The sequence below is a fragment of the Pristis pectinata genome, chromosome 4 (genome assembly GCF_009764475.1).
Source record: "Pristis pectinata isolate sPriPec2 chromosome 4, sPriPec2.1.pri, whole genome shotgun sequence".
In the NCBI taxonomy this organism is placed as follows: Eukaryota; Metazoa; Chordata; class Chondrichthyes; order Rhinopristiformes; family Pristidae; genus Pristis; species Pristis pectinata.
Window position 1 is genome coordinate 59,320,810 of NC_067408.1, and position 12,764 is coordinate 59,333,573.

General features: G+C 41.8%; 1 protein-coding gene across 6 annotated transcripts in view; it reads right to left on the reverse strand.

Moving 5' to 3' along the window:
• lrch1 (leucine-rich repeats and calponin homology (CH) domain containing 1) overlaps positions 1-12,764 on the reverse strand; it is a 216,625-nt gene that overhangs the window by 115,132 nt on the left and 88,729 nt on the right. For all 6 annotated transcript variants that reach the window (XR_007956127.1, XR_007956128.1, XR_007956126.1 and 3 more), the window contains exon 2: positions 1,240-1,384. Coding sequence is in view for 3 of the 6 variants with exons in the window: in XM_052013271.1 (XP_051869231.1) it covers positions 1,240-1,384 (145 nt within the window). In the remaining 3 variants the exon portion in view is untranslated. The remainder of the gene's footprint in view (positions 1-1,239; positions 1,385-12,764) is intronic.

The following is a 12,764-nucleotide window of genomic DNA, read 5'->3' on the forward strand; positions in this document are numbered from 1 at the left end:
GGAGTGGAATGAATTGATTTCCCTTCTCTTTGGACTATTCATCACAAGGAAACTGGTCTGACATCCACAGGTACTCTCACATCAAGCGAATGACTAAACCACAGATAATGATATTGGAGGTAAAAAGGGAATTGACACAGAATGGTTCTGGTATTAAAAGCAGTTATTCATCATAGAGCCATACAGCAGGGAAATGGGCCATTTGGCCCACCATGTCCATACCAATTTGTGGGCACCCATCTGTATTAATCACATCTTCCAGCATTTGGTCCATAGCCTTCTATACCAAGGTGATAAGAGTGCTTGTTCAAACACTTCTTAAGTGTCAGTGACTCTGCTTCCACCACTCTCTGGATGAAAAAGTTGCCTCTCAGATCCCCTCGAAATGTCTTACCCCTTACCTTAAATCTATGTCCTCTAGTTTTATCTATGTTTGATATAGGGAAAAGATTCTTGCAGTCCACCCTATCTACACCCCTCGTAATTTTATACACCTCAATCATGTCCCCTCTTAACCTCCCCTGCTCCAGGGAAAATACATAAAAATATGGCTAAAAATAGTTTAACTATTGAAATAAAAATATGGCTACATCAGTACCAACAGAGTGAATGGCCAGTGACACATCATGTTACAGCTTTATAAGACACTGGTTAGGCCACACTGTGAGTACTATGTGTAGTTCTGGTTGCAACACTATAGGAAAGATGTGATACATTGGGCAAGGTGCAGAGGAGGTTTATCAGGATGTTGCCTAAATTAAAGCATCATGGTTATAAGGAAAGACTGAATAATCTGGGTTTGTTTCTCCTGGAGTGGAGAGGCTGAGGGATGACCTGATAGAGGTATACAAAATTATGATGGGGATAGATAGGGTAGATAGTAAAGATCTTTTTCCCATGGTGTGACTGATTATGACAAGAGAGCATACATTCGGGGTGAGAGCTAGGAGGTCTTTAAGGGAGTTGAGGGGGAATTATTTCACGCAGAAGTGGTTGGAGTCTGGAATATGCTGCCCGAAGAGGTGGTGGAGGCAGATATTCTCACAACACTTGAGAAGAATCTAGACAAGTACTTGAATTGCCAAGGCATAGGAGGCTACAGACCTAATGCAGGTAAATGGGAGATTCATGTAGATATGTGCAACAGGCAGCACAGACATGGTGGGCCAAAGGGCCTGTTGCTGTGCTATATGACTCTAAATGTGAATGTGTGCACATACTGCAGATCATTATACTCACCTCAGGTTTAAATTCGTCAATGCCTGCAGATTGATGACTGCATCTGGAATGACTTTGATGCAGTTGTGATATAGGTTCAAGATCTCCAAGGAGATAAAGTGGCACACTTCCAGTGGAATTTCACTCAGTCTGTTCTTCGACAGATCTGCCAAGGAAACAAAATGCACCATTTAGAAGTTTGAGTGTTGTCCATTATTTTGTCATGATGTGTCCAGCAACAGCCAAGGCATTACCAGTACACACTGTTCTACCGTCTTCCAGATAGTTACTGACCTCACTTCCCCTGGAGATCTTCAAAACCTCCAACTTCATAGTCACTAAACGATGGACTGCCTCTATCTACTCGTCTACTATCCTGGCAGACCCATCAGTTCAGTTTGTTCTTGCCACACGGTATTTATTTCTACCAAACTTGACTATTCTCTTCGTATTTATTATTGTCACTTGTACCGAGGTACAGTTAAAAACTTGTCTTGCATACCGTTCATACAGATCAATTCATTACACAGTGCATCGAAGTAGTACAGAGTTAAAAGAAATAACAGAATAAAGTGTCACAGCTACAGGGAAGTGCATTGCAGGTGGGCAATAAGGTGCAAGGTCAAAACAAGGTAGATTGTGAGGTCAAGAGTCCATCTCATCATACAAGGGAACTGTTCAATAGTCTTATCACAGTGGGATAGAAGCTGTCCTTGAGCCTGGTGGTATGTGCCCTCAGGCTCCTGTATCTTCTGCCTGATGGGAGAAGGGGAGAAGAGAGGATGACCTGGGTGGGTGGGGTCTTTGATTATGCTGGCTGCTTCGCCAAGGCAGTGAGAGGTAAAGACAGAGTCCATGGAGGGGAGGCTGGTTTCCGTGATGTGCTGAGCTGTGTCCACAACTCTCTGCAGGAAGTAGAGGTGCCGGTGGGCTTCCTTGGCCGTGGTGTCTACATGGTTGGACCAGGACAGGCTATTTCGTGATGTTCACTCCAAGGAACTTGAAGCTCTCAACCCTCTCGACCTCAGAACCACTGATGTACATTGCCCCCTTTCCTGAAGTCAATAACCAGCTCTTTTGTTTTGCTGACATGGACGGAAAGGTTGTTGTCATGACACCATGTCACTGAGCTCTCTACCTCCTTCCTGTACTCCCTCTCATTGTTACTTGAGATACGGTGGTGGTGTCATCTGCAAACTTGTAGAAGGAGTTAGAGCAGAATCTGGCCATGCAGTCATAAGGAATAGGGTAAAGGGCTGAGGGCGCAGCCTTGTGGGGCACCAGCGTTGAGAATAATCATGCTGAAGGTGTTGCTGCCTATCCTCACTGATTGCAGTCTGTTGGTCAGAAAGTCAAGGATCCAGTTGCAGAGGGAGGTATTGAGTCCCAGGTCTCGGAGTTTGTTAATGAGTTTGCTTGGAATTATGGTATTGAAGGTGGAGCAGTAGTCAAAAAACAATAGTCTGACATGGAGCATCTGAACAGTAGAGACATCTCTGGGTAAAGAAATTCCTCCTCATCCCAGTTTTAAAGGGATGTCCCTTTATTCTGAGGCTGTACCCTCGGGTCCTAGACTCTCCTGCTAATGGAAACATCTTCACGTCCACTCTATCCAGGCCCTTCTATAGAACCACACAGCACAATACAGGCCCTTCAGCCTTTCTGTAGGCCCTTTCTTGACTGCCCTCTTTCCATCTCAGGAATCAGCCAATAATCAATATCCATTTCAAGCCCACAGCCTCTCACATCTATCCTCTTGTTTGTTTCCTGTAAGGACTCTCATTCCACTCTCCAGCTCATATTTGTTCAGAAAGAATACCTGCTGCACCTCATCTTCCAACTTGACACATTACAGCCCTCGGGAAGTATTTAAGAAAACCTAGATGAGCATGTGAAATGACATGGCATAGAAGGCTATATCAGAGTGCTGGTAAACAGGATTACAGGTCAAAACTCCCAAGTGCTGCACCCTTGGGACCTAACTGTTGCCGGACCACAAAAATTGTCCATGATCATCTTCCACTGAGCAGCAAAACTGTTCTTTTTAAGTACAGATATTCCCTGGTTCAGGTAAGGGTTCCGAGAACTGTCTGTAACCCAAAATTTCTGTAAGTCAGAAACGCTATCAGCTGAGATTGCAAAAGTTGCACTGGTGGGTTGATTAGGTACAGACTAGTACAGATCTTAGTTAATTTTAGATCTTAGTTAGAATTAGTTAATTAGTACAGATCTGTACTACAGATTCAAAACATGCAAAACCATGGGATTTGCTGGACCACAGAATTTCAACCAGTAGTACCAATAGGTACTTGTTGGCAAGCATAGCCAAGGTGGGCCAAAGGGCCTGTTTCTGCACTTCATGACTCTATTCAACAATTCAGATGATCAGTTTTTACAGCTTGCATCAGAACTGGCTGGTTCTGATGAAAGGTCATTTGCCTGTAATGTTAGCTCAACTCTTCTCTCTCAACAGATGCTGCCCGACCTGTTAAGTATTTCCAGTGTACTTTTTTATCCCAATCACTGCAGTTTTGTCTCTGTTACAGCATTGTTTTATTTCTCTCCTCCATTTTCATTCATCTCCTTCTACCTATATTTGCTCCAAACAGACCATCTATTTCATGGATTTCAGCAAGGCGTTTGATAAGGTACCCCATGCGAGGCTTATGGAAAAGCTGAGAAGACATGGGATCCAAGGGGGTATTGCAGTGTGGATCCAGAACTGGCTGACCCACAGAAGGCAAAGAGTGGTTGTTGAAGGGTCGTATTCTGAGTGGAGGTAAGTGACCAGTGGTGTACCTTAAGGATCTGTACTGGAACCCTTACTATTTGTGATTTTTATAAATGACCTGGATGAGGAAGTGGAGGAGTGGGTTAGTAAGTTTGCAGATGACATGAAGGTTGGGGGTGTTGTGGATAGTTTGGAGGGCTGTCAGAGGTTACAGAGGGACATAGATAGGATGCAAAGTTGGGCTGAGAAGTGGCAGATGGAGTTCAACCCAGATAAGTGTGAAGTGGTTCATTTTGGTAGGTTAAATATGTTGGCGGAATATAGTCTTAATGGTAGGGCTCTTGGCAGTGTGGAGGATCAGAGGGAGCCTGGGGTCCGAGTTCATAGGACGCTCAAAGCGGCTGCACAGGTTGACTCTGTGGTTAAGAAGGCATATGGTGTATTGTCCTTCATCAATCGGGGAATTGAATTTAGGAGCCGTGAGGTATTGTTGCAACTATATAGGTCCCTGGTCAGACCCCACTTGGAGTACTGTGCTCAGTTCTGGTCGCCTCACTACAGGAAAGATGTGGAAGCCATAGAGAAGGTGCAGAGGAGATTTACAAGGATGCTGCCTGGAATGCGGAGCATGCCTTATGAAAGCAGGTTGAGGGAGCTTGGCCTGTTCTCCTTGGAGAGATGGAGGATGAGGGGGGAACCTGACTGAGGTGTATAAGGTGATGAGAGGTATTGATAGGGTAGATAGTCAGAGGCTTTTCCCCAGGGCTGAACTGGTGGCCACAAGAGGACATAGGTTTAAGGTGCTGGGGAATAGATATAGAGATGTCAAGGGTAAGTTTTTTTTACTCAGAGAGTGGTGAGTGCGTGGAATGGGCTGCCGGAAACGGTGGTGGAGGCTGATACAATAGGGTCTTTCAAGAGACTGTTAGGTAGCTACATGGAGCTGAGTAAAATAGAGGGCTATGGGTAAGCCTAGTAATTTCTAGGGTAGGGACATGTTCGGCACAGCTTTGTGGGCCGAAGGGCCTGAATTGTGCTGTAATTGTTCTATGTTCTATGATTAGCAACACCACCTTCTCTCAGCAGCACCCCCATACATGTGACAGTCACTCTCCTCATCTCCACCCCATCACACACATTCCCTTTGTTCTCTCCCTCCCTCCCACTTCACTGCAAGTTAAAGCATGTTTGGATGGTAACATTTTCTAGTCCTGATGAAAGTTCATCCATACATTAATCTCTCTCCACAGATGCTGTCTGACCTGCATACTATTTCTGGCATTTTGTGTTTTTATTCAATTTCTAGCATCGACAGCTTTTTGCTTTTGGTACTATTCCTCCAAAACTTAGAAAAGGGAGTTTCAACAATTTTTGACATTTAAAATTCTGCCTCCATAATAATCAGAATGCCATGCAATCCCGCTTTCTTGAAAACTTCAAAGTAGATGGACACAATAGTTTGCCTCTGGCATGGCACATTTGGATTAAAACAGAATCCTCAATGGATATAAAGCAAGTTGTGAGGGAACCAGTTTCCTGGAGTCTGGTAAATGGGAAATATTCTGGGAATCATAGTGGATGGAATTTTTTACTTGTACAAATGCATTGTGAGAGAGAATTGGAAGAATGTGAAGCAATCTTTTAACAATTAGAGTTGGCTCCAAAGATTTCACGTTCATTTCCTTGTTAGTACCTGTTATTAAGTACAATTACTGCCCACAAATAAAGGTGGAAAACACAAGAATTAAATCAGAATCTGTTTTTATTTCAGATTAACCCAAAATATCTTTATTACTTTTTTAATTTAATTTAAAAATTACTTTTTAAATGCAAATGTTGTTCAAACGTTGGGAAAACCGGTTTAGAATTGAATGTTGGTGCATCAGCTGAAAGGAAGGAGACAGGCAACATGGGCAAACCACCACTGCAAGTTCCCCTCCCAGGTTACACATCACTGTACACAGCATAAAACAATGCCTTCACCACATGGATTGCAGTGTAGCTCACCCCTATATTTTTCAAGGGCAGTTATGGATGAGCAAGAAATGCTGGCCATTCCAGCAACAACCACATAATAAAAAAGTTGATGGCTGGGGATGATGGTATATCACAGAGTGGTTGAAATCCAAGAGCTCTACAGTGACACTGAATGCAAAAAGTCACAAGGAAACAGGATGTAGAAATAGCAAAACCCTTGAAACATGGATACAAATTTCTTATCTCGGCACTTGTCTTCTCTGTTGGTGGTGATCATCAGTTTGGAAGGTCCTGGCAAAGTAGCCTTGGGAAATGTGTGCAGTTATTTCTTTAAATAATTCACACTGAAACCACAGTGGAGGGAGTCAATATTCCTTAGGGTAGTTAGTGTCCTAGGCCCAACCATCTTCAGCTGTTTCATCACTGACCTTCCACTGTAAGGTCAGAAACAGGAATGTTTGCTTATGACTGCACAGTGTTCAACATCATTTGTGACTCCTCAGATAACGAAGAAGTCCACATCCAAATGCAGGAAGACCTGGGCAATATCCAGGCCTGGGCTGATAGGTGGCAAGTACCACTTGCACCACAGTAGTGCCAGGCAATGATGACATCTAAAAAGAGAAAATCCAGCTATCATTCCCTGACATTTCAATGGCATTACCGTCACTGAATATCCCATTATCTATATCCTGGGGGTTACCATTAACCAGATACTGAACTGGAGTAGTCAAATACACTATGTGGCTACAAGAGCAGATTAGAGGCTAGGAATCCTGCTGTCCACCATCTACAAGGCTCAAATCAAGAGTGTGGTGGAATACTCTCCACTTGTCAGGATGAGTGCAGCTTCAATTCAAAAAGCTCAACACCATAGAAGCCCACTTGATAGGCACCCCATCTGCCCACTCTGATAAGGAAGAGATCTGAAAAGGAAGTTTTTCTCCTCAAGGTTGCAAGTTGGAACACACTGCTTAAGGGGTAGTGGAGGCAGGTACTCTCACAACATTTAAGAAGTATCTAAACAAGCATTTGAATCTCCAAGGTATAGAAGGCTACGCACCAAGTGCTGGTGAATGGGATTAAAACAAATGGTTACTTGATGGTTGGCAAGGACATGATGGACCGAAGGTCCTTTTCGATGCTGTTTTCCTCCCAGACTTAAGGTCCCACACAGGCTGGTCGACAAGGTTAAAGCAGATGGTAATGCGAATAATGTGCTGACGTGGATTGAGAATTAGTTACTGGACGGAAAGCAAAGTGTAAGAATAAATGGATCTTTCTCAGGCTGACAGGCTGTGACTAGTGGGGAACCATAGGAATAAATGTTTGGGTCCCGGCTATTCATGATTTGGGCAAGGGGACCAAAGGTTCATATTTCCAAGCTTGCTGATTTCCAAGCTTGCAAGTTTGCAAGTTGGGAGGTTTCAAGGGATAGGGACGAGCTGAGTGAACAGGCAAGAACATTATAGATGCAGTATAATGTAGAAAATGAAAAATTATGCACTTTGGTGTACTAAACAGAAAACAGAGTATTTTTTAAAAATGTTATTAGGTAATGTTGATCTCCTTGTACACAAGTCACTGAAATTGGTGCAGCAGGGAGGCAGATGGTACATTGGCCATTATTACAAGAGGATTTGAGTACAGTACTGAAAGTGCCTTATTGCATTACATAAGACCACAACTAAAAAAATTGTGTATGGTTTTGGTCTCTATACCTAAAGAGGGGTATACTTACCACAGAGGGAATGCTAGCTTGTTTCCAGGGTTGGCGGGTTAACTGTATAAGAGATCAAGTAGACTAGGCCTTGAGTTCAGAAGACATGATCTCACTGAAGCTTACAAACTCTTGTAGAGCTCGGCAGACTGGATACAGCAAGAATGTTTCTGCTGGCCTAGGAATTTAGGATCAGACAAAAGAATCACAGAACAAGAGGTAGGCCATTTAAGACTGACATGGAGAGAAATTTCTTCATGTCAGTCCTAAAGGTGGTGAATCTGTGGAAATCTTTCCACCAGTGGGCTGTGGAGTCTCAAAGCACAGATGGACAGATTTCTGGATATTAAGGGAATCAAGTGATATGTAGACAGTGAAGGAAAATGGTGTTGAATTTAAAGATAAAGCACAAGTTTAATGAATAGTGAACCAGGCTCAATGGGCTGAATGTACTACTCCTGCTCCTATTTCTTATGTTCTTGTGTTCCTATTTTCTTATGACTGATCCAGTTAAGTTTTTGGTCGACAGTGACACTCCCTGCCCCAGGACGTTGATGAGGAGACTTACTGATGATAATTTTCACTCTTGTTGTGACACTTGTTTTTTTTTCAACATTTCAGCCCATCTCACTTTCTGTGGAGCTGAAAGTCAGTTGAATGCTCTTCATATATCAGTAAACAACAACAAGAAGATGGAAGGTCACTCATTAAGTAGCTGAATGTAACACAGCCTATAGCCAGATCCTAAGGCTGTTGAATTACAGAATTGTTACAGCATAAGAATGCAGCTAGTCACCCCATGGAGTCCTCTTAGAACAATTCCATGAGACCCAATCATAGATGCTTTTCCCACAGCCTTGTAAATTAGTGCTTATCCATCCCCCTTTAGAAAACCTCAGTTGATTCCATTCTACCCCTACAGGCACTGCGCTCAGTTCTGGCAAAGAGTCTTCAATCTGAAACATTGCTGTGTTTCTCTTTCCACCCAGATGCAGCCCAATCTGCTGAATATTTCCAGTATTTCTGTTTTTATTTCATAGTTCCAGCATCTGCAGTTTTTTTTATTTGAACTGCAGATCATAACTATTTTCTGCATAAAAAATGATTATTGTTACATCCTCTTTGCATCTTTCAAGCAAAATAATAAAACTGTGCTCTCTAACCCGCCCACAACTTCCTTTCCTTTACCCTATGACTGACCTCCAACAACCACAATCACTTGCTTTGGTCTGTTATGACTCGCTATTGTACCCTCCACCTATTTGTGAGTTATATAATTGCAAAGGAAAAATCAATGCACACCCTTTTCCAGATTTCTACTAAAACCATGTATATGAAGGTCAGAGGTCAGTTTTGAAATCAATAGTTAGAAACACGGCCTGCTACTACTGAACAAATTTTTGGTGACTCACGACTGGTGTGAGATTCATATGTGAATTCCTCTGCAGTATTCCCCATTTATTACAACCACAAAATATTCAGCTATGATTCAATATGATAAATGTTGCAATTTCTAAATACTTATCAGCTATATCCCCTTCATTTCAAATACCAAGTCAACTTGTGTGCTGAAGATCATTATTTTTAAATTTAATTTGCCAAAATCTTTGCTGCAAAACAAATCACCCAAATGAGATCATTCTGTACTTCAATTCTGATAGTACAGAGTTCATGCAGCAACTCAGTTATGCCTAACCACTGCTTGTCTTCTGAAAGAGCAAGTCACTTCTTTTCTATTAGCCTCTGACCATCTTGAAGTTTAGAGGCAAGGAAACTGGACACTAAAGGACTTCAGCAAAGACTGGGAAGCTGGATGGGGGATAGAATATGAGTGGCATTGTTTTAGAAGAGCTATTGTTAGATGAAGGATAATTCTGCCTGGAACACATTGGAATTAGTGGCAAAGGTAAAGGCATGAATGAAAGTCTAGGCATAGGACAGATGCTAGAGTGGACGTAGGCACTGGTTATGGAAGCAAACACTTTGTTACCGGCAGGATATTGAGTTCACAATGAAATTGAAAACTCTGATTCAAAGTGAGGCAATGCCTAAGGAGAGGGATGGAATTTGTGACAGGGTTGGAAAAAAATGATTTTGGCTTTTCCATTGTTTATTTGAAAGAATTGCAACTCATGTAAAATTGGATACTGAATATGCAGCTTTACACTATGGTAGGAATTGATGGGTTCAGGAGAGGTGAGAGCGAATTAATTCCTGTGTTAGTCCACCTACACCTGGAAGCTAATTCCACACATTTGGATATTATCGCCAAAGGGCAGCATCTAGAAGGGATGTGGAGGTCAAGCATGGTTCCTTGAATGACTCAAGGTAAACATGAGGTTGGGAACAGAAATAAAGGTTTTAAACTGGAGATGCTTTCATTAAATTGAATAGGCAAGTGGAACCAAATGAGTTGGACCATTTCAGAGTGATATGGAAGTATACGGATAATGGTGGAATCAACTATGTTAAAAATTGCAAAAATGTTGAGGGGAAAGAGGCATCATGCAGCACATTTAATGTCATAGATTACTTCAATTGTGATGTTTCAGTGCTGTGGTATGGTCAAAATCATGATTGTGCTAGCTTTATGAAAGATACAATTTATGTTAATATTTCTTCATACCATCCTCATAAATCTGTTTTTATCTCCTTCCTATGACATGCAGCCCTCCAGTGTATTCAGTACTGAAGCCTTAAGACTGGATACATGGTTACTATCTCTTGGCACATTTTAAGATGAAAGTGAATGCTTTTAGATTTACAACTGAACACCCAAGATATCTCCTTTAGTGCTCTGTCAACATAAAACTCAAAATCTCTATGCCTTTCTACAGAACCAATGTCTCCTTAACTCCTTATCTTTAGTTTTATTTCAAAATCTCCTGGAACATGCTATCAAGGGCTTTGCTAAAGTTTACATACACTACATCCACTGCAATCCCTTAATTGCCACATTTAATATCTTGATATCCAAGTACTTTGAACTATTTTTGGACTGAACCTACCAATAAAAAAGCTTTCTTGCAAATTTAGCCCAAAGGGTTGGAACTCTGTCAAAAAATATTTCTGTTTCTTCATTTCCCTCTCTTCCTCCTTTGTTTCTTAGTGTACATCCCACTCCCCTACTTCAGATTGACAGCCCAGTCACCTTCCTTGCCTTGTTTTTCTCTCCCACCTGTACCCACCAGTCAGTCTTGCCCTCCATAGTCTTACTCTATTCCTTCCATTCTCTCATCTACATCACTGCTCTTACCTCTGTGGCACCTTACCTCTTGTCTTGCCAGGTTAAAGGTTATTAAAGAAAATTGACCAGTTTGTTTGCTCAGATCTCTGCTGAGTAGTTATTCCAACTGCCTACCTGGGATGAAATTTAGCCAAATGGATACTTGATTAAGGATTGCATTGATGAGTCTTCATTTCAGTTTATCAGGAAGTCTTGTCTCTTAGATGTTCAGCAGGTTGGCAAGATTTGAAATGCATCTCTTTTATTCATTCCAATAACCAATCATATAACCTTTGAACTGTTGATTAGGCTCCCATGAGAATTTAGCAAAATCAAATTCAAACTAGTCAAATCACCCACTCTGAGCAAAATCAGACTGAAACCTTAATTCTCTTTCCCAAACAATGGGAAGGCAAAGCCTTTTAAGGAGAATGGTGACAAACTGAATCACTGCGCTTCTGTAATGCAGAAAATTCCTAATTTCCCAATGAAAACTAGTTCTGTTTCCTCAGAATGAATTACAATTCACACTTCCACTGCTCAAAGAATTTCTTGTGCACTGAACAGACTGTTCCCAAAACGTTATCCCATAGCCTTATTACACCCACACACTGAAAACTAAGCATATAAACACAATTGTGCAACTAAGATGTAATTCTTTCTGACCTGAATACTGTATGTGACAGATTATGTAAAAGGACTATTTGAGCATAATGTCACTGCAGTTCTACTCTACATAGATCTATATTTTGAGGTTACATTAAAGGATCAGAGGGATCAGATAGGAGTGAGTTCTACATAAGTGATTTACAAGTATCATGGGAACTCTACCAGTAAAGGAACAGTCTCCAACCACAAATCTGTAAATATGTTATTATTAAACAAAACCTTGTGGCACCACACTTAGCTCTCACCACAATGCAAACTTCTTCTGACAGTTCAACATAAAAGTTGGATCACTGGGACCTTTTTTGGGAGAGGTATGACCTATTCACAAAGGATGGGTTACACCTAAACTCCAAGGGGTCCAATTTCCTGGCGGGAATGTTTAACATAGCTGTTGGGGAGGGTTTAAACTAATTTGGCAGGGGGAAGGAAACCAGGATGTTAGGATAGAGGAAGAGGTACATAGGAACAAGTCCAAGACAGTGTGCAGTGAAGATAGTAAGAAGGACAGGCAGGTGAAAAGACAGGATAATTTGCTGAACAATAGAAATACAGCAAAATTGATAGCAGATACTGGTCTAAATGTACTATATTTAAATGCACGTAGCACTAGGAATAAAGTGGATGACCTAGTGGCACAAGCTACAGATTAAAAAATATGACATTGTGGCAATCACTGAGTCATGGCTTAATGACGGATGTGATTGGGAACTGAATGTCCAGGGGTACACAGTGTATAGGAAAGATAGGCGGGTAGGCAGAGGGGGTGGTGTGGCCCTGATGGTTAGTAATGATATAAAAATCAATACAGAGAAGGGACATAGGGTCAGAAGAAGTGGAATCCTTATGGGTGGAGCTAAGAAATGGCAAGGGTAAAAGGACAATATAGCAGTTATATATAGGCCCCCTAACAGCAGCCGGGATGTGGACCATAAGTTACAGCTAGAAATAGAAAAAGCGTGTCAGAGAGACAATGTCAAGACAATTATGGGGGATTTTAACATGAAGGTGGATTGAGAAAGCCAGGAAGGCCGTGGATCTCAGGAGAGCAAGTATATGGAGTGTCTACGGGATGGCTTTTTGGAGCAATTTGTTGATAAGCTCACCAGGGGATTAGCTGTTTTGGATTGGGTGCTGTGTAACGAACCTGAGGTGATTAGGGAACTAAAGGTAAAGGAACCATTAGGAACTAGCAATCACAACATGGTTGAGTTCAGTTTCAAATT